We start from the raw sequence: 27,852 nt of genomic DNA on the forward strand, positions 1-27,852 counted from the left end.
AAATTATATTTCAAAAAGAGAATGCAAGAAGAAAATCTTTATAAGACTTGAAAGTAACATTTTAAAGGTAGGAACGGTACTTTATTACATGTAATTTTCATTATTTAAATTAAAGATATGGAAGCAAACTCTCAATTTACACAAACATTGTTTTCACAGTCACACTTATTTTTTCGTTTGGTATATGCTTTGAGTCTTAAGAGTACAAATATATTAAGTTCTTTTGGGGAAAACGCAAATCTTTGGAAGGCTATAACACTGACCTTTCTCGGACAATGTCAATCAAAAATAATATGGTCGAAAATATCATGTTTCTTTTTCTAAAGACGTGAAAACTCTACGTCTCATTTTTCTCATCAAAGCCCAGATAGGTCAACATCAGTCCATATGTAGTCTCCTTTGCATCTCGCCATTGAAGTCCATGTAGAGAATAGTCTAAAAAACCTCAGATGACCCCTTTTGTCACAAAACCGGACTCTTTTTTTAATATTTTGCTGACAATTAAAGGTCGCATAAAAATGACTTCCAATGTTTTCGACCTTTGCTGTTGAGAAATAATTTATGTTTTCCACCAGACGGCTCTGATCAGTATTATCGTCTGCTTCTTAAAAAAAAACAAACCCATTTACCGTCTGCTTGTCATGTAGGGTCAAGCTGAATAACGCAGAAAACCCGGAAATCAATGACCCTTTCTATTGTTCTTTATTCATTATATTTTCCCCCTTTGATTCCCTGCCTTTAACTGATTGCTTTATGAGTAATAAGATGACCAAAATTTACCATTAAAATGATGAGGACATAAATCGTTTGTATCACCTGCTGTATGAGGAAATCGTGCCGGATTTTTTGGCTGTAACGCAAAATTTCAGGAACTTAAATACGGATGAAAAGGATTTGTTCCCTATCATCTCGCGAGCGTAGCGTATGTGTACTGTAAATGTCTTTTGTCTTAATGTCACAAACTTAAAGTGTATATTCAGTTTTTTACTTCCACACATTTAAGATTAAGGCCTAAGTTTGAATATTTAATTGTGCATTTAAACAAATTTAAATATTTAACTTTTGGAAAATATGACCTTCTGACAGAGGGAAAAGTAAGTCTTTCATCAAAGTCATTTTAATAAAATGAATATTTTCATAAAGATTCACATCCATTCTTCATTTTAGTATAATTAATGATAAATCTTGCAATATTTGCTATAAAATTGACATATACATGACAAAAACCTTTAAAAAGGCAATAAAAGATGCAACAGTTCAAAAGCTATCTTTTTGAAACTGATGCTTGCGGTTATAACATGGTTCATCCCGGTAACCTTGGTAAATGCATGTAACATCGAAATACTCTTAAAACCCACACGAGCAAAAACTGATATTAATGAAGTTATTTACATTATATTGCATTTGCATAAGACTAATTAATTATGAGTGCACGTATTTAACACGATGAGTCACAAGATTGAATATAAATGTCCCTTTGATTGTACTGTACACAGAGCTGACCAGTGACTCAATTCCTGCTATTTTTACATCTAGAAAATAACCTTTTAATCCCCGAACATGGCTTTGTTCGCCCAGTGTCAAAAATAACAGGGAATCCTTTCACATTCTCCTTCTAAGATGGGCTCTTGAAGGAAAAAGCTTAATTCTCTCTCTCTCTCTCTCTCTCTCTCTCTCTCTCTCTCTCTCTCTCTCTCTCTGTACAACAAATAATTATAATTTGATGCATTTAGTAACAAATCAAGATAATACTCTTATAGCTGCATGATATGAAATCACTCCGTGACACGAGACAAAGATCATTGTGCTTGTCCTGATATCTCCAAGTTAATTCACTGATAAGATCACAGGCTTTATAATTATTAGTTATTACCAATTTCCCTAATTAACAAACTTTGAATTATTCTATACTCATGAATATGTATTAAAAATATTCCAACACACACCGTACCGTTTAAAAACTCGATACTTTACTAAAATGAAGAGCTGCCCCACTCTAGTTTAACCGGGTTAAATATTTGTTATCTCTCGTTATGTGGAGTAGGATAATCATTGAGCTATGAATGGAAGGGGGACTCAATAGAAATGTTTACCCATATAAAACAAGAGCAAACACTGGTTTGCTGCTTCTGAAAAGTGTACCAGACATCAACAAAAACAGGTAGAAATCCGACAAGGGGACCTTAAAGAGGGATTATTGTTCGAGAATACGTAAAGAAAATAAATTTTATTGATGGATTGACATTCGATCAATGTTTTATCTTCTCTTTTTTTGAAATTTAATTCAAAACATTTTGAAAGAATATGAGCAATTTCTTTTGGCTGCCACAAGGGTCGACAGGAGTAACTCTGGGTGAGGTAGATTTAGGAGAGGGAAGGGACACACCCGGCATGCGCCCCCGTTTTTCTATTATTGAGAATTTAAAGAAAATTAAATTTTGGGATAAAAGGGTATAAATAAAAGAGTTCTATATTCTTGCAAATAAGAAGTTTCTGGATGATTGATTCCTAGCCTTTGTTTCAACAAACCTTAAAATAATAGTACATTTTAGCTCCTTAGATCTTAAAATATATAATTAATAGGTCATAATTATGACTACAAGATATAGTAAAAATATTAGAAGACTTCATTTTTGCCCTACCAAATTTGTATACGTAGAAGCCTGGAGATTTCGGGCGCTTTGCTCCTAGGTCCCCACCACGATTTCGCCTTGGCTTCAAGGCGGACCCCAGACCTCTGCCAATCTTTTTAGGTGGCGGACCCAAACTGCAATCCTGGATCCATCCTCGTTTTGAGTTCAAAACCCTTAGATTTAACAGAGAGTCACGAAATAATAGGCATTTTTATCATAATGTACAAAAGGTCAAACATTCTCTTGTTATAATCTTATGCACCCTAAATACATTTCTCAAATGACAAAAGTTCTTATTTTACCACACTAAACAACGATATCATATTTATAGCCTTTCTCGTACAGAAGTTTCTTAATTTTCTTGTTTTTTTTTTTTATTTCCAGGTCAGCAGACGTTCACGAAGTTCCAGGGTATTTTCGGTCTGTTTGAGTTTTGGACGGACGACTTTTTAAATAAAAGTTCTGATGCATATACAGTTCTAGTGGAAGATTTAGCGTATGATGTAAGTGATTCCTCAAATTAAAGCAGACATCTTAGAACTGCTCTCTGCATGTCCAAATCTGAGAAAATACACCCCCCCCCCTTTTCAGTGAGTTTTGGATTTGAAAAAAGGGGGGAAATAAACAAACTTTATGCATTTAAGCAAAATACTTGATTACAAGAGCGATAACTCTGTTTTTCTTCTTGCAGATAGACGCTACCTTTTCAGTATTCAATGATTTTCAAAGAGGAGAAATCTTAGATGTTAAGTACGTACAGTTTTGTCATTTATTTGTTTCTTATTACAGTGAATATCAAGTCACTCAATTAATGATGTCAACCTTTCAGTTTAGCTTAATGCATGGACTATACCTCTATTCCATATATTGTACATCAGGTCTTGCTGAATACGCACAATGGATGATAGCAAATCGACTGCTTTTAAAAACTTTAGTAAGATTATAAATAATCAAAGCTAAAACATTTAGGAATACAATGTACTAGTCAGAACTGTAAGTCTGATGTTTGGAAATAATCATAGATCATGGAGATATCATCTACGTTTCCATTATAGAAAAATTAAAGACATTAATCACAAAATGAGAATTCAAAATTGAAAAGAATTTTTTGAACATCAATAGAACATATTAGTAATAAAGAAGGAAATAATTCGCGACAAGTCATTTTTATTTAGGCTTTCCAGAATTCGTCTGACAAACGACCAAATTCAACATCTACATTTTTTAATGGCCCTGACTTTCAAATAAGACCTTCAATGAAAGTTTTGCCACATATGTTGTCTTTTCCCAGCATCTTTGCATTTCTGCATACAAATTGTGCTTTCTCTTTGCAGAATTGCAGAAGGAAATTTTACTGAAGTCACATTAAATATCGAATTTTACAATTCTCGGACGGAATCGGAATTCAGAGAATTGCTTCAAAATGTTACCAGTAATTACACACTCTTCGGGAATTTTTTCCTAGACTTTATCAGGAGTATACGGGGTAAGCATAGATAGGCGTAGGAAGTGTATATTTTCTGTGTATTTTCCTCAATTGTCAAGTTATCTTAAAGTTTATTTAGCCTTTACCATTTGTATTTTTTCTTGGTAACATTCTTTTAAAATCAAACAAGACTTGGAGAGAGAGAGAGAGAGAAATTAATTTCAAGATTTATATTAAAATGATTCTCTCTTCAAAGTGTCCACACATATCCATAGGTACATGTATTGTATTGAGTTGATTCTTCTAATTAATCCAAATGCTGCTATTCCATTTCAGGAATTGAATCACTTGGGCCATCTGTCTCATCAACAATTATCAACTCATTGCTAAGTTCACAGTTTGATTCCACGACAGCAAGTGACGTATTATTCACGACTAGTGACATATATACCTCAAAAGATGACGTTTCTTCTTCTGCGCATCTCTCAGTCTTATCCAGTTCTCCAATTACACTTCAATCGTCTGTAACAGACTTATTAACATCATCCAAAGGTAAGCTTTCTGAATATATGTATTTATTACCTTCCCTAAACACTTGTTTGTTGTATATAACAATAAATATTGAAGAGTTCTTTTATTTTCATAAAAATATTTTCTTCTCCTTCATAACTATGAATGCAAAATTCTTTAGGTACACACTGTATTATCCTATTAGACCTTTTTGTTCTTTTTATTTTCTAGTTTCTATGACACCACCTTTATTATCCACTTCCACTCTAGCTACAGGTGTAACATCGGATATATTCCCAACATCTTCGGAGAGCTTCAGTTTACCATCACTCTCTTCCATAGATGTTAAGCCATCAGGTATCGTATTATCAAGTGTACAAGCTTCACCCTTTCTATTGTCGTCTGCTTTACCTGTTCAGCAGCTTGACTTTTCTGTACTCAACTCCAGCACTTCAGCTTCCTACAATACTCAAAACTCAACTGATGCACGCAAATTTTCTACCATCTCTGCTTTGTATGATAGTCACCTACTTGCTTCCTTCAGCACCACTTCTGCTAAATATACAACAGCATCCTCTAGCATCTCTTCCTTTGAATATTCAAATGACCACGCTTTGCTTCAGCATGTTTCTGAATCACCAGCACAAAGTGATTTTGAATCTAAAACACTAGCTTTCGATACGAATAGTTTTGCTTTGATTAACATTTCGAAGAGTGCTAATAGCTTTTCTATATCTTCCGCAGCTGAGTACAAAACTAACTTTTTCAATAGGGAATATGAATATGAAGCCTTAGACATTTTATCTTTCGCGCAGTCGACATATCAAGTAAAACCGTCGGTCTCCGTCTATGCTAGTGATGGTGATTCCTACTCTTCAAAGTTACATCTCCATGAATTCAACTCTGAGTCCGTGGAATTCCCAATTGGAGGCATGGCTAAGATAAGACCAAGTACCTCCAAAACAACGATGTTCACGGGCTATTTCAGCGAGGCAGTGGAAAATGAAGGAATGATAACCTCAGTACTGTCATCTGGGAACGCTAACATACATGTACAGTCCAGCATGTCTTCAGTTAAAACGGAAAATTCAAATCAAGTATCAGCAAAATCAAAAGCAACAATTTCTCTTGGAAATGTGCAGACAACTCATGTCACTAGTTCGGCAATATTCGTTAATGGACTGTTGTCTAAGCCTAGTCGATTTGTTCCTTCCTTAGAGGTATCCTCGATATTTCCCTCAATAGCACCAGAGGAAAAAATAAATGTTTCAACAAAAACACATCAAAGGGAGGAATTTTCAAAAATCTTAAGAGATGATCTGCATTCTTCTTGGCAAGTATTTCCTTATGAATATTTGTATCAATCAGTCGATTTACCGGTCGAAAAGAGTATGACCCAGGCTGGGAGAGAGATGTCTTTTTCAAGTAGGACAAACCGGTCAGAGGGATTGGAAGTCTTTACCCCGGAGGTTGCAGTAGATCCCACCCCAGCAGAAGTTCAGAGTCACTTTAATGGGGATATATTTGGTGATGCAGATCTTGACAATATTCTGAATGACCTTTTATTGGAGAGACAAAGATTGAAATCTTCAAGTGAAATTTTTCAACCATACAAAACGGACACAGCTACTATGTTTTCTGGATTACCAAACAAAACATCACATCTCTCAGAGCTGCAAGCAACATCAATATGGAATTCCTTAGCAGCGAGAACAACCCAAGGTATATATATACGTAGTAATGTAGTATCCCTAGAACATTAGCATCCCTTATACTTCCTAAGAGAAATCAATCAAATTATTCTAGTTAATAATTTTAGGGACTCCCTTATATATAAACACAGTAGATATATGTATGATATACGGAAATTCATCACAATACTTTAAAAGTGAACCTCTTGTGTTTTAATCTTTTATCATTTTGAACATCAGCTTTGATTTTACAATTTTCATAAAAGATGAGGGTCGCGAATGCATAGTAATTCAGTATTTCACATGCTTGGGGTATTTAGAGCTTTCTGCTTTATCGCCTACGGATATTTACAAAATTGACTTTATTTTCAACATAAATAAAAATAAACTTTAACATTTCTGTTTTCCTATTTCCTACAGTTGATGAGGCAAGCACATCTACACATTCATCTACATTCATCAGTACCTCAACACCCTTGCTGATGTCATCGTCTTTCCCTGTCATGCCAACCCAATCTCATTTGAGCTCAACGTTATCATATTCATCAGAGCTTTCTTCACTGATTCAAGAAAAAACGTCGATTCAAGAAAAATCTAATGGTTCTATGGATGTCCTCTTAAGTCCAATTTCTGATTCCTCATGGGGACTTATCAATACCACGTCGTCGACACCTCTTGACATCATAACAAAGTCTGACAAAATGTCGCCTTCCTTTTCTTTTACATCATCCGTTTATGTTGAATCAATTAAAAATTCAGGACTATTTTCTACAATTAGTAATTTAGTTTCAGTGGACCCAAGTCTAAGAGAAAGTTTAATTTCCAATTTAGCTGGAGTTTCATCAGAAATATCAACAAAGTCGATTCTTCTTCCAAGCAATATTTACTTATCAACACAAAATTTATTAAGTTCAAGTTCACAGGCTGAATTGTCAGATATTCCTTCTACAACAGAGTTCCAAACTCTGTCAACAGAAACTCCATTATCATCAGCAGGACGAGCACTGAGCAGTGTGCAAGAGTCCTCGTCTTACTTAAAAGACAAACATAATCAATCGCAAGCATTCATTTCAACAGACTCTTTGCATTCTTTCAGTGAGATTGGACTTTTCATATCATCAAGTCAGTTTAACGTGGACACTTCCTCCAGCCAAATTGATGTAGTTACCTCGTTAAGTGAAATTTTCAGCCCGTCCTCCACTGTTATGTCTTCCAGTGAACGCAACGTAGGAATTTCCTCAAGCCCGAGTAACACGGTTACTTTCTCCAGCCAAACTGACACTGCAACCTTGTCCAGTCAAATTGACACAATTATTTCGACCAGTCTCATAGGCAATGTTATTTATTCCAGTCAAATGGACACTGTTATTTCCACCAGTCAATTAGACAATATTATTTATTCCAGCCAAATTGACACTGTAATTTCAACCAGTCAAATCAGCAGTGTTATTTTAACCAGTCAAATAGACAATGTTACTTCTTCCAGTCAAATAGAAAAAGTTGCTTCTTCCAGTAATTTTGACGGAACTTTTTCAAGCCAGATTGACTTAACTACTTCATCAAGCCTAATAGATCATATTACGTCTTCCATTCTTGACAAAGTAATTTCTGCCAACCAAATTGACACTACCATTTTAACCGGTAAAACTGACATTGCTACTACTTCAAGTCAGATAGGCGTTAGCATTTCATCAAAACAGATTGAAACTGCTACAGTATCTAGCCAAAGTGACATGACTAAAATTTCAAGAACCATTGACATTGCTTCTACTTTAGACCAGATTGACAGAGCCACTCTCTCTAGTCAAACTGCCATTGTATCCCCTTCTAGCAAAATTTCCATAATGCCCTCGTCAACTTATGTGATATCCACCAGTCAATTAGACACTGTTATTTATTCCAGCCAAATTGACACTGTAATTTCAACCAGTCAAATCGGCAATGTTATTTTAACCAGTCAAATGGACAACATTACTTCTTCCAGCCAAATACAAAATGTTGCTTCCAGTCATTTTGACAGAACTCTTTCAAGCCAAATTGACGTTGTTAACTCATCAAGCCAAATTGATCACGTTACTTCTGCCAGCCTTGACAAAATTATTTCTGCCAGCCATATTGACACTACTACTTTAACCAACAAAACTGACACTGCTATTACTTCAAGTCAGATAGGCGTTAGCATTTCATCACAACAGATCGACACTGCTACAATATCTAGCCAAAGTGACATGACTTATATTTCAAGTACAATTGACATTGCTTCTACTTTAGACCAGATTGACAGAGTCACTTTCTCTAGTCAAACTGCCATTATATCTCCTTTTAGCAAAATTTCCATTAAGCCTTCGTCGACTATAGAAATGCAAGAATCATCGTATATAACCGTGGCTGATTTAGAATCTAAAACCAGAAAATTTGATGCATCCTCTGATATTCTTAATCCCTCTCTAGGATTGACATCAACACGGAATTTTTATTCGAAATCTATAATTCGGAGTTCTGAATTTTCTAGAGTCTCTCCGTCTAACTTTGAGCAGCTTATTACGTCTTCAGCAATAAGTTCATCTATTGTTTTATCCACGAATGCTAGTCCATTTTCTTCGATTGTGCAGAAGCTATCCACTTATTCAGGAACTGTTCTATCTTCAGAGGTACATGACTCATCGCTTGCAATGGGCCAGAGTTCCATGGTATTTAATTCGGTATTAAGTTCCACTGAACCATCTTTCCAATCGGTTATTCAGACAGCAACTCAAAACCTTCAGTTAAGTAGTATAACAAGGGAAATTTCATCAGAGATTAAAAGCTTGAGTACTAAATTGACTATAGAAACATCCGGGAATTTTCAGTCTCAAACATCGGATGTTTTTCTCTCTTCAAGCTATTTGTCTACTTTTCTACAGTCTTCGTCTTCAGATATGATTTCCAACATTTTGTCTTATACAACAAGCTCTTCAGATATGCAACCTATTTCCAGTTATCAGGCAGTGGGATCTTCAGCAGTCTTATCAAGCTCTGGAATTGGTGTAAAAACAAGTCAGGCAGAGGAATCATCGTCAATTATTAGACGAAAAGCTAGCTCTGTTTTAGATATATCTTCTAGTGACTTTTTCGCCACTAAACGTGTATCATCAATACAATATGGGGTAACAACATTTACCCACTCCTTTTCGAGTGCACTCTCGTCTTCTGAAATCTACAGTGTCCCCAGATCGTCAATTTTATTATCAACAAGTTTGTTGGAACAACAGAGCACAGGAGAAAGTACATCTGTGTCAATCAGCATCATGCCAACATCGAGTGAGTTTATGGTAATGTCAACCAAACAAGACAATTTGAAAAGTTCTCTTAAATCGTCTTCGGTTTCTTCAGAGTTACGGCTATCATCAAGTGGCAAAAATATTATAACCAGTTATTCTTCAAACTTCTTTCGATCTTCATTGGTGTCAAGTAAATATTTCTCCGGAATGGATTCAATGACCACTGATTTATCCTCAAAAATGTTACACAGTACTGGAATAATACCTTCAGGTTTTCTCTCCACATCTCTATTAAGCACCAAACTAGGATCTTCAAGTTATGAATTGTCATCTGAAATAGCCAGCAGTGCATACTCACAAATTTCAGGATTGGAGATATCCAGGCTTTCAAGTTTGTCAGATAAATTATCTTCATCATCACAGGGTGTAGTACCATCAATAAGCACTTCAATGTTCTTATCCAGTCCATGGCAGATTTTATCTGAAACTTCATCCAAGCAAATGACATCCTCTCAAATAGCATTTCCAAATTCATTATTGACGATCTCAGAATCTTTTGTGGGATCGAATCTTTTGTCAACATTTACTCAGGAAAGCAGTATCAATAATAGTAATTCTTTAGAATCTTCAATATTTGTTACAGAGTCGATACATATTCAGTACTCTTTGGAATATTCAACAGAAATATCGTCTACAGTAAAGATTTCGAATATTGAGCAATCATCTCCAGTCTACTCTAAAACGTCATCATTTATTTTGCAAACATCAGGAACTTCAGTATTGACATCATCGACGACAAAAGAGTCATCTTCGATGTATTTTACTACACCTTCCTTAACTTTCTCCTCAGTAGCATCTTCCATAGTGACATTTTCGCCAAAAATAGAAAACACGTCAAAAATTGCAGAACCCTCTACTTTAAATTCTATGACGTCTTTAGTAATTGCGTCCTCATCGAAGTCTTCAACGCTTTCATCGTCGCCAATACAAGAAAACACCTCGTTTGTTGGTCAGCTAAATTCGTTGATTTTAGAGACATCATCATTAATTGACTTCACAGAATCGTCATTTGTTGTAACATCGCCGTCGTTAAAGACATCGAATATTGAACTTAGATCTTCTTCTGTATCAATTTCCACTTTTGAAAAAATACCAACTGTATCGCCATTTTCAACAATAGTTGAAAAGACTTCAATGATTGAGAAGTCCTCTTCATTTTATACTGAGGTTTCTTCCTTAATGACATTGTCGATTGAATCTAAGAGTAGGATATCTACTTCGATTCAGAAATCAATGAATACTAAATTGCCAGAAACAGATTCATATACTGTTTCACATCAATCCGAGGATGGAAAAACTAGTTCACCATTTTCTTCCCAAACATCGATATTATTATCCCCTACAGCTTCTTTATCTCCGATTTCAGATTACAGTTTCCAGTCACCCATTCCACACGAGTCATCGTTAATAAAAGCTTCTTCGATGGTATCTTCAGTATCGACAAGTTCGCAAATCTTGTCCTCATTTTCGAATAACATTTCAAAACAATTTTCGACAGACATAAATTTGTCTACGCAGTTGTTTTCACTAACAAGCTCTTTTACGTTGAGTTATTCCACTGATGCATCAAAAGCACTCACAGCTGGCTTCTCTTCTGCACAATTGCATATGTCTTCGCTTGAAATTTCTTCTTATAGCTCGCATTATGTGTATTCTTCCTCAAAATTTTTAGCTTCCTCTGTAGATTCGGCAACTTCAAGACAAGTATCATCCTTTTCATCCACTTCTGTTCCCGAGACATCAACTGGGTTACCGTTCCTGACTTCTTCAGAGCATTTGTCAGTGGTATCTAGTGTTGCACCACTTTTGTCTACTGTGAAGGGCACAGATACATTTGTGTCATCAACACCATCACTGATGTCATCATCGATTGAGTCATCGTTTATTTTGACATCAGACGCAGTTATCACCACACCCCGATCTTCTTCAGAAACATTCTCCGTTATGCCAACTTCTTCGTCATCAGCAGCATCGACAGCCAAATTGTACACATCATATGAGGATAACGTGTCAACATCGCCTTTACACAGCATATCAAATCTTTCATCTACAGTTAAATCAATGTCAAGTGAAATTCAGTTATCCACAAGTTCAATTTTTACATCATCTGATTTTGTTTCTGCTACTCCACATTCTTCGGCAGTATCCGGTGATTTGGTGTCTTCCTCAACAGCCTTACCATTCACCACCAGTACAATAATATCAACACCAGCTTCTACAGTCACAGATGTCCCAGCAACTTCTAGTGTAATCTCAGAAACGACTTCCCTCCCAACCACAACATCAGAATCAACAACCATTGCAAAGAGTACATCATCAGTTGCAGACATAACCACGACATCAGCGCCAGTTCAGATCGTATCCGCAAAACTACGAATCACCAGTTTGGATTGGAAGCCTGAATACACGGACAAAAATTCTGCTGACTTTCGGGCTTTGTACGATCTTGTCAACAGTACTGTAAGTATTTGAATATTTGTTCATTCTTTTGTTTTCGTACGAAATTGTGTCACTGAGTCATCTTTTAAATATTTTTTCAGCTTACCTACGCGTATAGCAGCAGTGTATATGGAGCACGTTACGTCACTGTTTCAGACATAGTCTTTAGGTAATTGTTTCATATCATTTCCACATTTTTTGATTGCCAGCACATTGAAAACTCAAAAATATTTCCTTTTCTTTGCAACTAAATTAGAAAAGGAGACCTGAAAAGCTGTTAGATAAACATGTTATTTTTGGTTCATTTAAGCATATCTTTGAGAGCAACACAAGGGACATGCACTGAAATTCATTTTCATTTTACCTTAAAAAATTTAAATGATATGGCAGATTTTGTCGGAAAAATATCATATGGTTATTTTTTTACTAAGAGTTTATGAAAACTTACGTCTACATTTTAGACAGGGTAGTATCATCGTGGAGTTTAACGTCAAGTTTTCCTCGGGAGAACCTATAGATACGAATGTTCTGAGTCAGGAAGTCAATAGTATGTCAACGCTCTTACCTCCACAGGTGCAGCTTGATACAAATTTTACCTCACACACAGGTAAGGTTTAATCCTGTATATCTTTCGTTGTAAGGCTGAACATGGAAATGATTATTGACTTCAGGCTCATTGATTGTACATATGTAATCAGAAATTGAAGACTTTTCCTTTTTAAACTCACCTCAACGAAGTTGGGGAATATTATGTAATACCCTCGGCGTCGGTGAAAAGTTTTTGGAGCAGATTTCTTTTCTAATAGTTCTATGCCCTATATTTAACAGATATGCATGAGCGATGCTTTTTGTATGTTTTATTATACCAGCCAGGTTTCAGGTGATGCATTTCCAGCCAGAGAATGACCAGATTTATGTTTTGGGAGTAGGTTAAAGTTTTGGAGCAGGTTTAATATTTGGAGCAGGTCTCAGTTCCAAGTAACTTTAAGCCATGAATTGACCAAACTTGCAGGAATGATATATCTAAGGATGCACACTGCTATATTTTCTTCAGATGCTGGATTTGACCTACATTTTCAACTTCAAGCCCTATATGGACCAAACTTACAAGGAATTTGCATCCAGGGATGCACATTATATAACTTGCTTCGGATGCTGGATATGACACCTACAATTTTTGGATGAGAAACCAGGCTAACGTGTTTGGAGAAGGTTCATTTCAGTTTAATCGCAAGCTCTTTCTGGTTCAAACTTGTATGAATTTAGATTCTAGGAATCGATGCACACTATCAGACTTCAGATTCTGGATTTGGCTACATTTTCCAGATTTTTAATCAGTTTTTTGGAGCAGGTACATTCTAGTGTAAATTAAAGTCCCATCTGGAGAAAACTTTAATGGATGATGCTTCAGGGATGCACACTACCAAACTTGCCTTGGATTTTGGATTTGACCCCCTTTTTCAGGATGAGTGACCACGTTAAAGGTTTTGGAGAAGTATCATTCAAGTTTCAATTTAAGCTCTTCAAAGAAAACATGTACTATATGGATGATACGTCTATGGATTCACGCTAACAGACTTACTTTAATTACAGAATCTGACCTATGCTTTCCGTATAAGTGACCAGGGCAAAGTTTTTGAGCATGTCCATTCCCAATTAAGTTCCAGGGCTACCTGGTCCAAACATGTATGAATGATGCATCAAGGGATGCATCCTAACAGACTTGCTTTCTATTCTACATTGTAGATCTGACTGCATTTTCTGGATGAATGACTAGTTTAAAGTTTTTGAACAAGTCCATTTCCAAGTAAATATAAGCCCGATCTTGACTAAAATTGCATAAATGTTGCATGTAGGGATGCAAACTACTACAAAATTAGTTTAGTGTGGGACTTTGCCTTACTTAAAGAAAATATTCGTTGAGGTGAGCTCTGTAATCTTGGATTACTTATGTTTAAATGTATTACGTCCAAACATTAATCAAAAGTATTTGATTATAGCTGTTGATGTATCAACAACTGAATCTGTAACAACCATGGCCCCAACAACTGTAGCTATGACAACAAAGTTGCTAACAACCACACCCATAATTACACATGATCCAACCGACAAACCGGAAACTACAAAGGTAACAACAGTTCCTGTGACAACACAAGTGACAACAGAATCTACAACCACTTCAAAATTCACAACAGAAAGTGTGACAACACCAATAACTGTACCTTTGACAACACAGTCCTTAACAACAGAGAGTCAAGAAGTCAATGACACCTCAACAGAGCAAACAACACTTCCTACAACTCATGATTTAACATCAGATATACCCTCCACGACTCTCCAATTCACTACTCCAGTTAACACAACTCGCTCTTTCACAACAAAGGTGGCTTTAACAACAGATTTAACAACAGAAAAGATGACAACAAATATAAGCAAGGAACCATTCACAACAACTAAAGAGCCTAGTGTACAAAACCAAACAGCATCATCAACAACATCAGACGTAAGTTCAACCGCCTCTTTTACAGAGAAGTCAACGACAATATCTCCATCAACAAGAGTGACTGAAACAACAACTCCCGAATTGTTAACAACACAAACAGTTACCACGGAACAGACCACTGTTCCTCTTTTCCTCAAAGAGTTTGATGTCACCATTCGAGTTTTGGGCGAGCCCTGGGACCCAAACTATGCAGTGCCATCTTCACAAAACTACGAGATACTGAACAATGCTTATAAAACCTTTGTAAGTAGATTTAAGCCATACAGACACAGACTTATTTTGTAATATACATGTAGGTTTTATGTTTGTGTACTTTGAGTTCAAAGAAATAAATGTAGAATGCCTCTTCATTTTCTTTGACAGCTTTTTAATGCTTATCGTTATGGTACATATGGGGATCAGTTCATGGATATCACGAATTTACAGTTCAGGTAAAGACACAAAGAACCATAATTAAGTATTCTACACAGAATATAAAGATATTCATTTTTAATCATATGTGAATAAGAACTGAATGGTGAGATTTAGGATGGAATGTTTTAATTCTCTCAAACATTTTTTTATCAGTTTATTGTTCTTAATTATTCATTGTTTTGAAGAATTAATGGATTAGATATAATTTATTGTTTATATATTTAATTGCTGATTTAACCATTCAATTTGTAGGGAAGGCAGCATTATCATGACGTATGTTATAATGTATCTAGGGATCGATCCCATTGATCCTCAGATCCTGGATATGATGGTCAATAATGCGTTTGCAAACGAAACTATTCCTGGCGTGACTATTGACAAGTCCTTTACCTCACATATAGGTAATAAAAAAAAAACAAAATCATCCTAAAATAGTGATTTTTTTGTTTATTTTTTTATTTTTGTTTTATTTGTTTTTGGTACGTTTTTTGAATAAGAAACATTGAGATATTAAATTTGCTCACATCAAGTAAGTTTTGCTTTATACTAAGGTAGTTTTAAAAACAGTCAAATGGATAAAAGGTTAACTGTGCAAAGGAATTGTGATCATGGATTTCATGCAATTTCTATAATTAAATTAAGGATATCAAATTTGATTCTTTTCCCAAAAAGCCTTGTAAATGATTGGAGATACGAAAAGTATGCAGTATCAGTGTTTTCCTGGTTTATCGATATCATCCGTTTAATAAAGTTAAAAAAAGAGGGAAAAGGCCATAATGACCTTTTCTAAAAGTATGCTCCTAGCATTTGGATTCCAAAGTGAAAGGATTAATATCTTTCAAAAGATATTAGATTTTAAATCAAGCTAATTAAGAAATGAATACTTATTTGCTTATCTTGATTTCATAATGGCTGTTAACATCTTCTTAAATCAAAGTTACCATTATGCATAACTATTTTTTCAGACATCAGACACACAACAGAGACTCAAACGGAGCAGACTGAATTTGAAAATAAATGTTTTATTAAAGTAAACAAGGCTTACATTCACAATATTTCTTGTAAAATAAAAACTTTTTCATTAATATTTGTTCATAACCATCATAACTTGCAAAAATAAAATATGACCCCGTGTTTTTCTTCTAGATATACAAAATATTCAGCAATAGTATCTATATAAACACATTTCTTAAATGATATCACTCCTTCACTAATTCTCTAGAAACATATTTTAGAAAAAAAAATGTTTCTTATTTTTAAAAGCAAAGAGATCACAGTTCATATTTAGACTTCGAGAATTGTTTTACATTTGACCAAATTTTTAATGCTATCTTTGAGTTTTTATTTACAAAGATGTAAAACGTGCTGCCTTTTGTATAATATTTTTAAACAGTATTAGTTTAAGTTAATATTACAAACTTTTCTCTTAGTGTAAAAAGGTCAATTTTGCTTTCACTTGGAAACAAGGCATGTGTCACCCTTATTTCTCTTTAATATTTTTGTTTTTTATCGTTGTATATATCAAAAATATACTTCATGAAAAATTGCCATTACAAAACTTTTAGATGTGTACCTTTTTAATGCAAGTCTTGAAACTCTATCTTCGCCCTGAGATATACAGATATTCACTTTGAATATTCATGTTTTACAGAAATATTACACGATACATCTACAATCTCACCAATTCCTGATTTCACAATAACTGTGCCGACAACAGAACAACCAACAACAGCAGCTGTAACATCAACTGTTGCAGATAAACTAACAACGGACACTATTATAACACAGCAAACGACAAAGAAATCAACTGAGGTTATTACAACAGATCAGACAAGGCAGACAACACCGCAAACAACAGGGGTTCCAGCAACAAACACAACAACAGACACTGTAACAACAGAACAAACAAAAAATCTAACAACTGGAGAAACAACAACAGAAAGAATGACAAGTCAGACAACGTTATTGATAACAACACACCAAAACTTAACCTCAACAACAGATGGTATTACAACACAACAAACAACACAGAAAACATCTGAGGCAAACCAGACGACCGAGGCTATAACACCACAAACAACAAACAGGACAACTGAGGCTTTAACTACACAGCAATCAACACAAAGGTCAACTGATGCTATAAGTACAACATTGATGACAACAACTCCTCCCGTATTGAGTACTATAGATAGCACTGAACAGAACTTGGAAGTCACTATTCGTATTCTTAGTGAGAACTGGAACCCTTCTTATGCAGATCCTGATTCAGATAGCTACCGCAATTTAGTTGTGACATACTACACATTTGTAAGTATTATCTATCTTTAAATATTTTCTATTGTTCTCCATGTTTTAGATGAATGTTAAAAACCTTTCTATTTTATTTCATCATTATATATTGACTACATTTAAAGTCAAGATAAAATCGAACAAGATCACAAATGTCTATTTTTCTTGAATAATTTTGCTTATTCTATTTCCCTATACATATAATATACGTATGTCACAACGCTCAGTCAAGCAGATAGTTAATTCTACAGTATATACATGTATATATAATCTGTGAAATTAAAGGTGTTTTGATTACTTATTAGGTTAATTTATGTTCAGTTGTTTGTGGAATGCAGGATAAAACTCTCTGAGTGAATTTTATAGCCAATAATAATGGCAATACAGACATAAAAAACATGATGACCTTATATGACACATCCATGGTTGTAAATACTGTTTATTCTACCGAAAGAAAATAATTTATTGTGATATATATTCTGAATAATTAATTACAATTTATTTATTTTATTAGCTTTATGACGCCTACTCCTTAGGCACCTATGGTGACAGATTTGGGGGATTCTCAAGTGAATTTATATTTAGGTATTCTATAAACATTCAAATAGATAACAGAGCATATTTTATCAAGTGATTATTGTTTTATGGCGTGATTATTTAGGCAGTGCCTACTGTCCAAGCCAATTATATTTATAACACAAAACAAAAATTTACAATTAAATTTTTTTTTATGAAAGTACATGTAATTTACATATTTGAAGATATTTAAAATATAGCTATTTTCCAAAAAGAGAAATGGGGAATAGTCATACAGGAAATCAAAAACCCTGCAATTTTTTTTCTTTTTAGCCAGGGTAGCGTCATCATAAACTATGCTGTATCATTCCTGGGTAGTCAACCTGTGGATGTTCAGATTTTAAATTCGGAAATCAACAAGGTGTTCCAGGATGGTACCTTTGGTCCAGATGTGGTTATTGATCCCAACTTCACTTTTCATAAAGGTAGGAAGTTTGGGAAATAGTTATTATTTGTAAAAGTTGTTGGTTTTATTTTGGAAGCTAACCTTGTATCCTTGCAGTTATAAATTGATATACAAACGATGTCCTTAAAATTTCTCTTTCATTTTGATCGAAATGAAAGTGTCCTAAAGCTTACGTAAGCAAAACATAAATTAATCTTCATTAGACTGAACTGTTTGTTTGTATGATTCAGTCTGCTCTGAAGGGTACATTATTTTTTCGGTCGAGGTTTTTCCATGTATTCCAGTATATGTTAGATACATATAATACTCATATATTAAAAGATGATTCATGGGGGAGAGCTTATAGGTTACTCCAAGAATTGTTCTATCAGAAATTTTGTTAAACAGATATATCAGACGGATCAACTCTTAAATAAAAAAATGAAATGATTTCCGTAGTTCTTTACCGCTAAGAAAAGGATATATTTTAATACTATTTTATAGTGCTAATTTTTCGTTACCAGAAACAAGCGTTGGGCCTATACTATCAACAACACAGATACCAATTTCATCAGCACAAACAACTCAATCATCATATTCAAGTAAATCAACAACTACTGGTGCAGTCACTCAGGAATCCACAACAATCCGTAGCCAGGAAACAACCAAATATCTGTCAACAGAAGAAGTGACAACTGTTTCTCAAACTAGTAAGGAAATGTTAACAACAACCCCTCAAATTCTGACAAACGCAACAATACCTCTTTCTACCACAAATGTTGCCACTGAGTCTCCATCTACAACAGCTGGACCTACAACAACATTGAGAATTCCTGAAGAAGTGACAAATGCCACAACAACTGATTTTGTTAGCACAACTCGTGGTGGAACAACAAGTTTCAAAACAACAACTAAAACCCCTGTTACTGGAACAACAGTGGACGAAATTACAGATATTTTTAATTCAACAGCATCACAGACTATTACATCAACACAACCTATTACGACTGAAGCTCCATCAACAATTTTATCAACTACACAAGCCTCAAAAACCACGGAAGCTGTAGTTACAACTGATGGACAAATGACTGACGCATCAACCACAACACCCTATATGCAAACAACTACACCTGTTAAAACAAATACTCCAATAACAACAACCCAAACAACATCAACTAATACAACAACTCAATCTCCCATACCGTCTCCATCTTCAACAACAGTCGGAAAAGTTGTAACAACAGAAGCTTCCTCAACAACTAAGGTTTCAACAACTTCAGGACCATCAACAACAATATCTCAATCTACAACAACTCATAAATCAATTACTGTGACATCTCCAGAATCAACTCAAGCACCAACAACACTGACTCCCACAACAACTCAAGCTTCCACAACTACACAGGCACCAACAACAACCAAATCAACGGTTGAACAAACAGTGGATGTTTCCTTGAGAATCATCAATAAAAGTTGGGATTCAAATCTGGCTGATCTAAACTCTGTGGAATATCAGTCGCTCAAGAACCAGATCTATCCTAAAGTAAGAACTTTTTTTCAAAATTGCAAAATTTAAAACGGACAAAACTCAATAAGAAACAAGCCAAACCTTCAGATTTTTTTACTTCTCTGTTCAAAGCTTGTATATCTTATTTTGGTAGGACATATGTTCATTTAATTAAATAATGTACATTTATTTCCTTAAAAAGTTATGCTGAAAGTTAATGATTTATTATATTTTAGCTGCTGGAGATATACATGGCCAGTGTTTACAAAACTAGAGTTGTTGGAATTGTGGATATATCGTTCAGGTATTCTCTTTCTCTCTCTCTCTCTCTCGCACACACACTGTGTGCGTGTATGTATATGTGTTTTTTTCTATCTGGGGGGACTTGAACTGTTTATTAATGCATATAAATGTGTATTTTAGAGAGGGGAGTGTGATTGTTGATTTCACCGTACAGTTTTCCGGAGTTGCTCCAGTTTCACCGGAAGAGCTGAATACAGTCGTAAACAATGCTGTAGATAATGGCAGTTTTGGAACTGAAATTACTATAGATCCAGCCTCAACATCACACAATAGTACGTATATTTATTTCATATTCTTAAGTTAATATTTAGACTATAATAAAATGCATTTTGATAGGTATACACTCTTCTTAATTTTGTCATGCATTTCAAGTATCTTACAAAAAAGGGAATGATGTTAAACCAACAAACAAATAAAAGAGGGGGGGGGGAAATAATTTTTTCCTTTGTGTGATAATAGTTTATAGATTTCCAGAAATAAAAAAACATTTTGTCCTATAATGAATGATTTTGAAGCAAATGACGGACAACTTTCAATGGTTTTTTTTTCTGCATTAGATGTTCCTGCTGTATCAATCGCCACTAAAGAATCAACAACTAAAGCTCAAATGACAACACAGGCTCTTAAAACAACTCAAGCTCCAACATTTACACAGACACCAACAATAACAGAAGGAAAAACTATTACTCAAACTTCAACAACTACACAGGTACCAACAACTACTGAAGTCCAAACAACTCAACCTCCAACAACTACACAGGCACCAACAACAACTGAAGCCCAAATAACAACTGAAGCTCCAACAACTACACAGACACCAACAACAACTGAAGCTCCAACAACAACTCAGGCATCCACAACAACACAACCTCCTACAACTCAAGCTGCAACAACAATTGAAACATTCACAAAAACTCAGACTCCAACAACAACTCAAGCTCGAACAACTACACAGACACCAACAACAACTGAATCTCCAACAACAACTCAGGCACCCACAACAACTCAGGCACCCACAACAACACAAGCTCCTACAACTCAACTTGCAACAACAACTGAAGCATCCACAACAACTCAGACTCCAACAACTACACAGACACCAACAACAACTGAAGCTCCAACAACAACTCAAGCACCCACAACAACACAAGCTCCTACAACACAAGCTGCAACAACACTTGAAGCATCCACAACAACTCAGACTCCTTCAACAACTCAAACTGCAACAACTACACAGGCAGTAACAACAACTAAAGCTCCAACAACAACTCAGGCACCCACAACAACACAAGCTCCTACAACTCAACCTGCAACAACAACAACTCAGACTCCTTCAACAACTCAAACTGCAACAATTACACAGGCAGTAACAACAACTAAAGCTCCAACAACAACTCAGGCACCCACAACAACACAAGCTCCTACAACTCAACCTGCAACAACAACTGAAGCATCCACAACAACTCAGACTCCTTCAACAACTCAAACTGCAACAACTACACAGGCAGTAACAACAACTAAAGCTCCAACAACAACTCAGGCACCCACAACAACACAAGCTTCTACAACTCAAGCTACAACAACAACTGAAGCATCCACAACCCCTCCAGCACCTACAACAACTCAAGCTGTAACAACTACACACAAAGCAACATCATCTGAAACAATTACAACCACTCAAGCTCCCACAACAACTCAAGCACCTACAACAACTCAAACTCCAACAACAACTCAAGCTTCCACAACTACACAGACACCTACAACTGAGGCATCCACAACAACTCAATCACCAAAAACTCAGGCACCCACAACAACACAAGCCTCTACAACAACTCAAGCATCTACAATAACTCAATCATCAACAACAACTCCAGCCTCAACAACAACTAAAGCTCCAACAACTACACAAGCACCAACAACAACCCAATCAGCTATTGAAAAAACAGTTAATGTTTCATTGAAAATCATCAATAAAAGTTGGAATTCAAACCTGGCTGATCCAAACTCTGTAGAATACCAGTCACTCAAAAACCAGATATATCCTAAAGTAAGAGTTCTGTTTTCTCAAGCATATAAATATAAATATATAGAGGACAAATTACATTAAGCAAAATCTAACATTAACCTTAGAGCCTGTTTATTTGTATCATATCTTCAAAACCATAGTTTGAAAAAAATAACATCTCTTCATTTAGCTATAGGATGTATTTATTGATTGTAGTTAATGTAATTAATAATTGATACTGTTGATTATAGAAAAATTTTATTTTAGCTTCTGGAGATATACTTGGCCAGTGCTTACAAAAATAGAGTCGTGGGAATTGTGAATATATCATTCAGGTAATCTCTCTCTCTCTCCCTCTCTCTCTCGTGTGTTTGTGTCTGTGTGTTGTATATCTACCAGTAAAAAATTGTTCATAAATGTGTATTTTAGAGAGGGGAGTATTCTTGTTGATTACACCATACAATTTTCCGGAACTGATCCAGTCCCACCGGAAGAGTTGAATACGATAGTGAACAATGCCGCAACTACTGGTAGTTTTGGACCGGAAATTACAATAGATCCCGCCTCAACATCACATAATAGTAAGTCTGATTTATTATGTTCTCTAAATTGTTATAATAATTTACCTTGACTTTGTCATTTTGTGCTTTTTGAAAGGTTCTCACTTTATTTAATGTTGTCATTTATTTATTTCGACACCATATTTTTATATTAGATTCTTCATATTTTCATTGGTATAATAAAAACTGAAAAGCTATATTCTGTCCTCAAGTTATCTAGTGACAATGCATTTTTACTTCAAAAGTGATTTTAATACTAAGGTCACACAGCTAATTGACCTTTGAACTTTATCAGAAATCCCTGCTGTACCATCCACCACTGAAGAATCGACATCCGCTCCCGAAACAACGACAGAAGTCACAGCCGCCCAGTTTTCTGTCCCTAACTGGGGCATTGCGGTGATTGTCTGCGGGGCTGTGGTTCTTATCTTTTTGTTAGCCATGATTTGTGTCCTGGTGAGTAAAAAGCTATTTATTTTGGAGAGGTGGGCCTTAAAAAGTTCAGGGGTGGACAAAAATGTCATAGTGCATGTAACCAGTCTTTCCATCTAAAGTGTTTCTTCCTTTAAAAAACATTTTGAACTTCATCTAATTTCCTGACACTTATTGTCAATTTTATTATTGGACATTAGAAATATCCTTTATATATCTAAAGAAATAAAAAATCTGGTGATAGTATGATTTCATTGTAGGACCTCTTTACAAAGACCAAATTGCTGAATACTTAAATTGATTAAAATTTTTGTTAATGAGATTGAATTATACATATCATTTTATGTAAAGTTTAGAGTTTTGATAATGCTTATTTTAATTTCTCTGTTTAACCAGTGCTCAAGGCGACATACAAAACAGAAGTACCGCATGCCAGAAGACCCGGATGATATCGGATATATCCGGAAATCGGCAGGAAGTGAATTTGCTTACGATAATAATATACCAAAGGAGGCCATGACAGTTGATGAGGAGATCAAACCTCCTTCACAAGTCATACATTTGAAGAATTCTGATCTGCAGCAAAACCCAGCGCCGGAAGTTCGGCAAAATGGAAACACGCAAGCGCAAGAAAATGATACAGTGAGTATAGGATCTGTTTCTTAAGGTTATTGCCATCCCCACCCACTGTTTGTTAAGTTTTTCCTAAATCCATGTCCAAAGAGAGATACATAGACATGTCCATTTCATTAACCAATTTTTTTTACCAAAATCTATCGAAATATTTTGTTATCATCTTTCAGAATGCGAAATTGTTTAAATCTCATGATGGAAATATGTATACGTACGCATGTTGTTTTCAAGCACAGATAAATATATTGTAGAAATGTATTATATATTTTCTTACATACATTGCGATTCATAACATTTAAAAAATAGTTAAATGAAAGCCACTATCAATTCTAATTGTAGACCATTTTCTTTGATACCGAGGAATATCCGTCAGACGAAAGGCATCCGCCATCTGACCCTATAAGTTCTGACGAGGTCAATATGGCAGCTTCTCTATATTAAACACAAAAAATACTTTAAGGCGCATTTACCCTCTGATAAGAGAGTTAATTTTCAATGGGATTAGTAACTATTATTCTGATGTAAAATTAACAACTTTAAAAGTCATTTCTTTCAAATTTTGCGCCACGGGGAATGTTGAAATTAATTGCATTTTTTATAAATTAGAGTTTTTTTGATAATCATTAGCATTTATTAAATCACAGTTTTTATATCATAATGAATGATCAGAGGGATGATGAACCTTGAAAGAAATAAATTTCATTTTATAAAATTGATTTCAAGTGACATAAATTGATTTTCCTAAGCAAGAACGAAAACTATTATATTCTTAAACGATATGGCTTTCAATTTAGATTCAGCTGCAAATAACAGATAGCAAAGATAGACAAGGCGGCGGGGCCAATAGTAATGATCAAGAGGTGAATATGATAGCTTCATAGAAAGATAATTAGATGTTTTGGACTTGTTTCACTTACATTAATTTAAAGAAGGAAATGTCTGTTAAAGACTAACTTAATATCCATTTTAAAATTCAAATAGATCAGATCTAAAACGAAATAGAAAAATTTTCTAAATAGCCATTTACTCCTGCATGATTTGGTATAAAACGTCATTTTGGTATATATTTTAGCAATCAGAACTTGATGACCATTTGTAGAGAGTAAGTGTCGGGGATTTTTTCGTGTGCTTTAATAACCAATCTCAAAGTTTACTTTTTTTATGATATATTCGATTTTAGCTAACATTAATTGATTTCAGTTTACTTTTCTAACACCTCTCTTATTTCGTTAAGATTAACCAGTCTATTCTATCACTAATTTAAGCATTAACTGACACACAAGGTATATCTAGACTAGCAGAAAGACTTCAATTTCAGCTGCGGTGAAAATAATCTGAATTTATGCCGATTGAAGTGGAGAATGCATATTTCTACTTCTAGTGACTCACATACAACTGTAACTCGTGTTAATACATACATATGCATTCGCTTGAGACTTCATACATAAGGAAAATTCTAGTTGATATTTTTTTTTTCTATGCCCCCCCCCCCTCCCCCATTCCCCATCACCACCTCCTCTTGCAATATGAAGCTTTGTTTTGATAGATGTTTTTATGAATGCATTATTTAAAAGCAAATTGTTTTACCAGATACTAAATACGACCAAGTTTTGAAGGTATATGTAAGTATAGGAGTAAGAATATGTAGGACTCGGAACGTCAAACTAATGCAATGTTTGTTGTTTTTTTTTTTCTGAGCGTGCTGCAGCTAACATAATTCAAATCCTGCATGTTCATTGAATTTTAACATTATTTTCTGCATTATATATTACACAGGAAGCTGATCGCTATAATTTTTTGTTATGCGCATGCCCATTTCGAGGTCTTTGTGTAAACGTCCTTTTCGGAACGTGAAGGCTTTATGTGTTGATAAATGTCAGTGCTTGATTGTAAAATAAGAAAGTTCAACCGCAGATTGAAAACGGTGAACCAGGCTATGTAATCCATCTATGTCTGTGGTGTATGTGAAATTTATTGTTCGAACACGGGACTTTAGATTATAATCCGCAATACCAGCATTAATTTTCAATTCTCTGGAAAGAAGGGGCAGTCTGTGCACCATTTATCCCTTAAACTTCTCGTACACAAAAAATTCTAAATATTAAGAATGTAACGATTCTCTTACGAACTTGATTTCGTATTTTCTATCTATATATTCCCTTTGGAAATGGCTTTCATTAAATTAAAATATCTTTCACAGTAAATCTTTCAGATACGAAAAACTGACTTTTCATACGCTGTACAACTCTTCTATAAAATAGATGCACTTTTATTCTGTAGTACTAAGCACTGAGTGACATAGTATCAGTAAATGAAGTATGCATACATAAAATATACAGAAAATATACTCATAACATACAAAAGAAATAATACACTTTAGTTGATATATAATGTTATACAGTATGTTGGCTTGATTATGTTAATGTATTGCTGAAACAAGATAACACGCACAGCTTTGTTTTGGATTAATGAATCACTTCAAGCGTGTATAACTAACACTTAGCAGTTAAGTATTCCATTTAACGTTAAAATGCGCATTTTAAGACCATTTGTTCAGATAAAGAAAAACTGAAGACCATCATACTCTGATTTTAGCAAATCTGTTATTAATAGCAGTTTCATGTAAAATTTTATAGTCCAAACTGTATTATATAATTTTCTGCTGTGGGGCTCACCAGAACTGGTTATTATTCTGTCATGGAATCGACAGTCACGAGCCGATCCTTCCTATGGAATAACTTTTGAGTCAGTGAATAATTTTTCACAGCATGTTATTCAATATGGGATGTATTGTTTTTCTTTCAGGCTGAGGTGATTGACACAGATAGTTACACCGGAAGTGATGAAAAACCTCATAGCGAAACGGAATCAATGGAATTAGATGAAAATATGTTTCAATCCATAAAGGATTTCCCTAAGACTAAATACGATGAGGAAAAAGACATATGGCAAACACATCTATAGATCATGTGATATCTTACAAAGTCGTCATAAGTTGACACTCAAGTAAACACTGCCATTTGCAAGTCTGTATTGCAGTTTACGTATTTGTGACGTAGGTGGACTATCATGACGCCAGAGTTTAACCCAAAGTCACGTGACCAGTGCTTTGATACAGTGCCTATGCAATATTTCACGTTCCTCAGTCCAAGAAAAACTTGTATTATCAGATTTGAGTGTTCTCTCATGATATTATTAAATCTTTTTATATATCAAGATGTGTGACATATAATCAAAATATGGAGATTATTATTTAGGGTATTATTTTTCAATTTTTGTATTATTGTCTATGAGTGAATATGATGTATTTACATTGAACGAATGCTGATGCGAGAGAGTAACTTGTTCTTGCTAGCTATGGTATATGGAAACGCTGATCTTGCAAAGAGTTGACGTTCATTATATTTATACAGATTTATGTGTGTGTGATGCGTGTTCATTTCGGTTACATAATTTGAAAAAGAAACAAGTATGAAAATTTTGTAGCTTTTGAAGATTCTTATCAATATGTATCATAATCTGTCACCATGATTCGTCTCAGATATTCGGTATGTTGAGTACCTTAATATTGTCTCGCACTTTCACTGTCCACTAGTCATTTGGACACATAAAGGGATAATAGAAAAAATGGTTTTGTTAATGAACGAACCATGTTATTGTAGTCTGTGATAGTGATCCATAACATTTGTCTTTACTTGTATGTGTCTGATCATGTCTCACCAAAATAACATTTAGGTCTCGTAATGTCTCGATTATATCACGTGGCTCGTATTATGAACTGAGAAAGAGAAACTTGCACGATTTCAATGTGAAGGAAACGTGTGCTATATTTTTATTCGGGCATTTGTTCTATTTCCTTGTATTTACAAAATAATGTTAAGTAAAATGTGTTTGTAAGACATTGTGTATTTAAGCGTGTGTTGTTTTATTGATTAAAGTAGCTATGCAACAAATATATATTTATATAAGCAATAACAAGTCAGGGTATCATTGTGACGTCATTCTTTGCAAAACAAAAAAAGGAAAAAAAGTTGTGATGTCTTTAATGTACATAATGCTACATAGATTACAACGAACTATGCGTGCTATTTCAAAAAGACAAGTTTGCTTTATGCCTCCTTTGTTACATGAGAGTAAATTGTGTATGTATGTGGTCATGTTTTTGCCTTCAAGAATGATAACACTAATGTGAACTCTTTGTAAGGCTTTTTTGAGTGCAGATGTAC

At 34.7% G+C, this 27,852-nt stretch overlaps 1 protein-coding gene across 1 annotated transcript; it reads left to right on the forward strand.

The window, feature by feature from the left end:
- The first annotated feature begins 1,298 nt into the window (after positions 1-1,298).
- On the forward strand, positions 1,299-26,553 carry LOC133193147 (mucin-3B-like). The gene is made up of 28 exons (XM_061329116.1): positions 1,299-1,320; positions 3,018-3,136; positions 3,325-3,383; positions 3,968-4,119; positions 4,396-4,611; positions 4,801-6,291; positions 6,681-9,911; positions 11,253-12,040; positions 12,121-12,188; positions 12,481-12,626; positions 14,020-14,765; positions 14,886-14,953; positions 15,189-15,337; positions 16,588-17,243; positions 17,740-17,810; positions 18,075-18,226; positions 18,711-19,729; positions 19,930-19,997; positions 20,117-20,268; positions 20,554-22,043; positions 22,269-22,336; positions 22,431-22,582; positions 22,857-23,017; positions 23,390-23,635; positions 23,966-24,040; positions 24,421-24,486; positions 24,699-24,728; positions 26,432-26,553. Exons 1-27 carry the CDS (start codon positions 1,299-1,301, stop codon positions 24,723-24,725), a joined length of 11,658 nt encoding a protein of 3,885 aa, XP_061185100.1. The 3' UTR covers positions 24,726-24,728; positions 26,432-26,553.
- Positions 26,554-27,852: the final 1,299 nt, after the last annotated feature.

The sequence above is a fragment of the Saccostrea echinata genome, unplaced genomic scaffold (genome assembly GCF_033153115.1).
Source record: "Saccostrea echinata isolate AGI-Se365-2 ecotype Australia unplaced genomic scaffold, CSIRO_AGI_Sech_v1 ptg000027l, whole genome shotgun sequence".
Classification (NCBI taxonomy): Eukaryota; Metazoa; Mollusca; class Bivalvia; order Ostreida; family Ostreidae; genus Saccostrea; species Saccostrea echinata.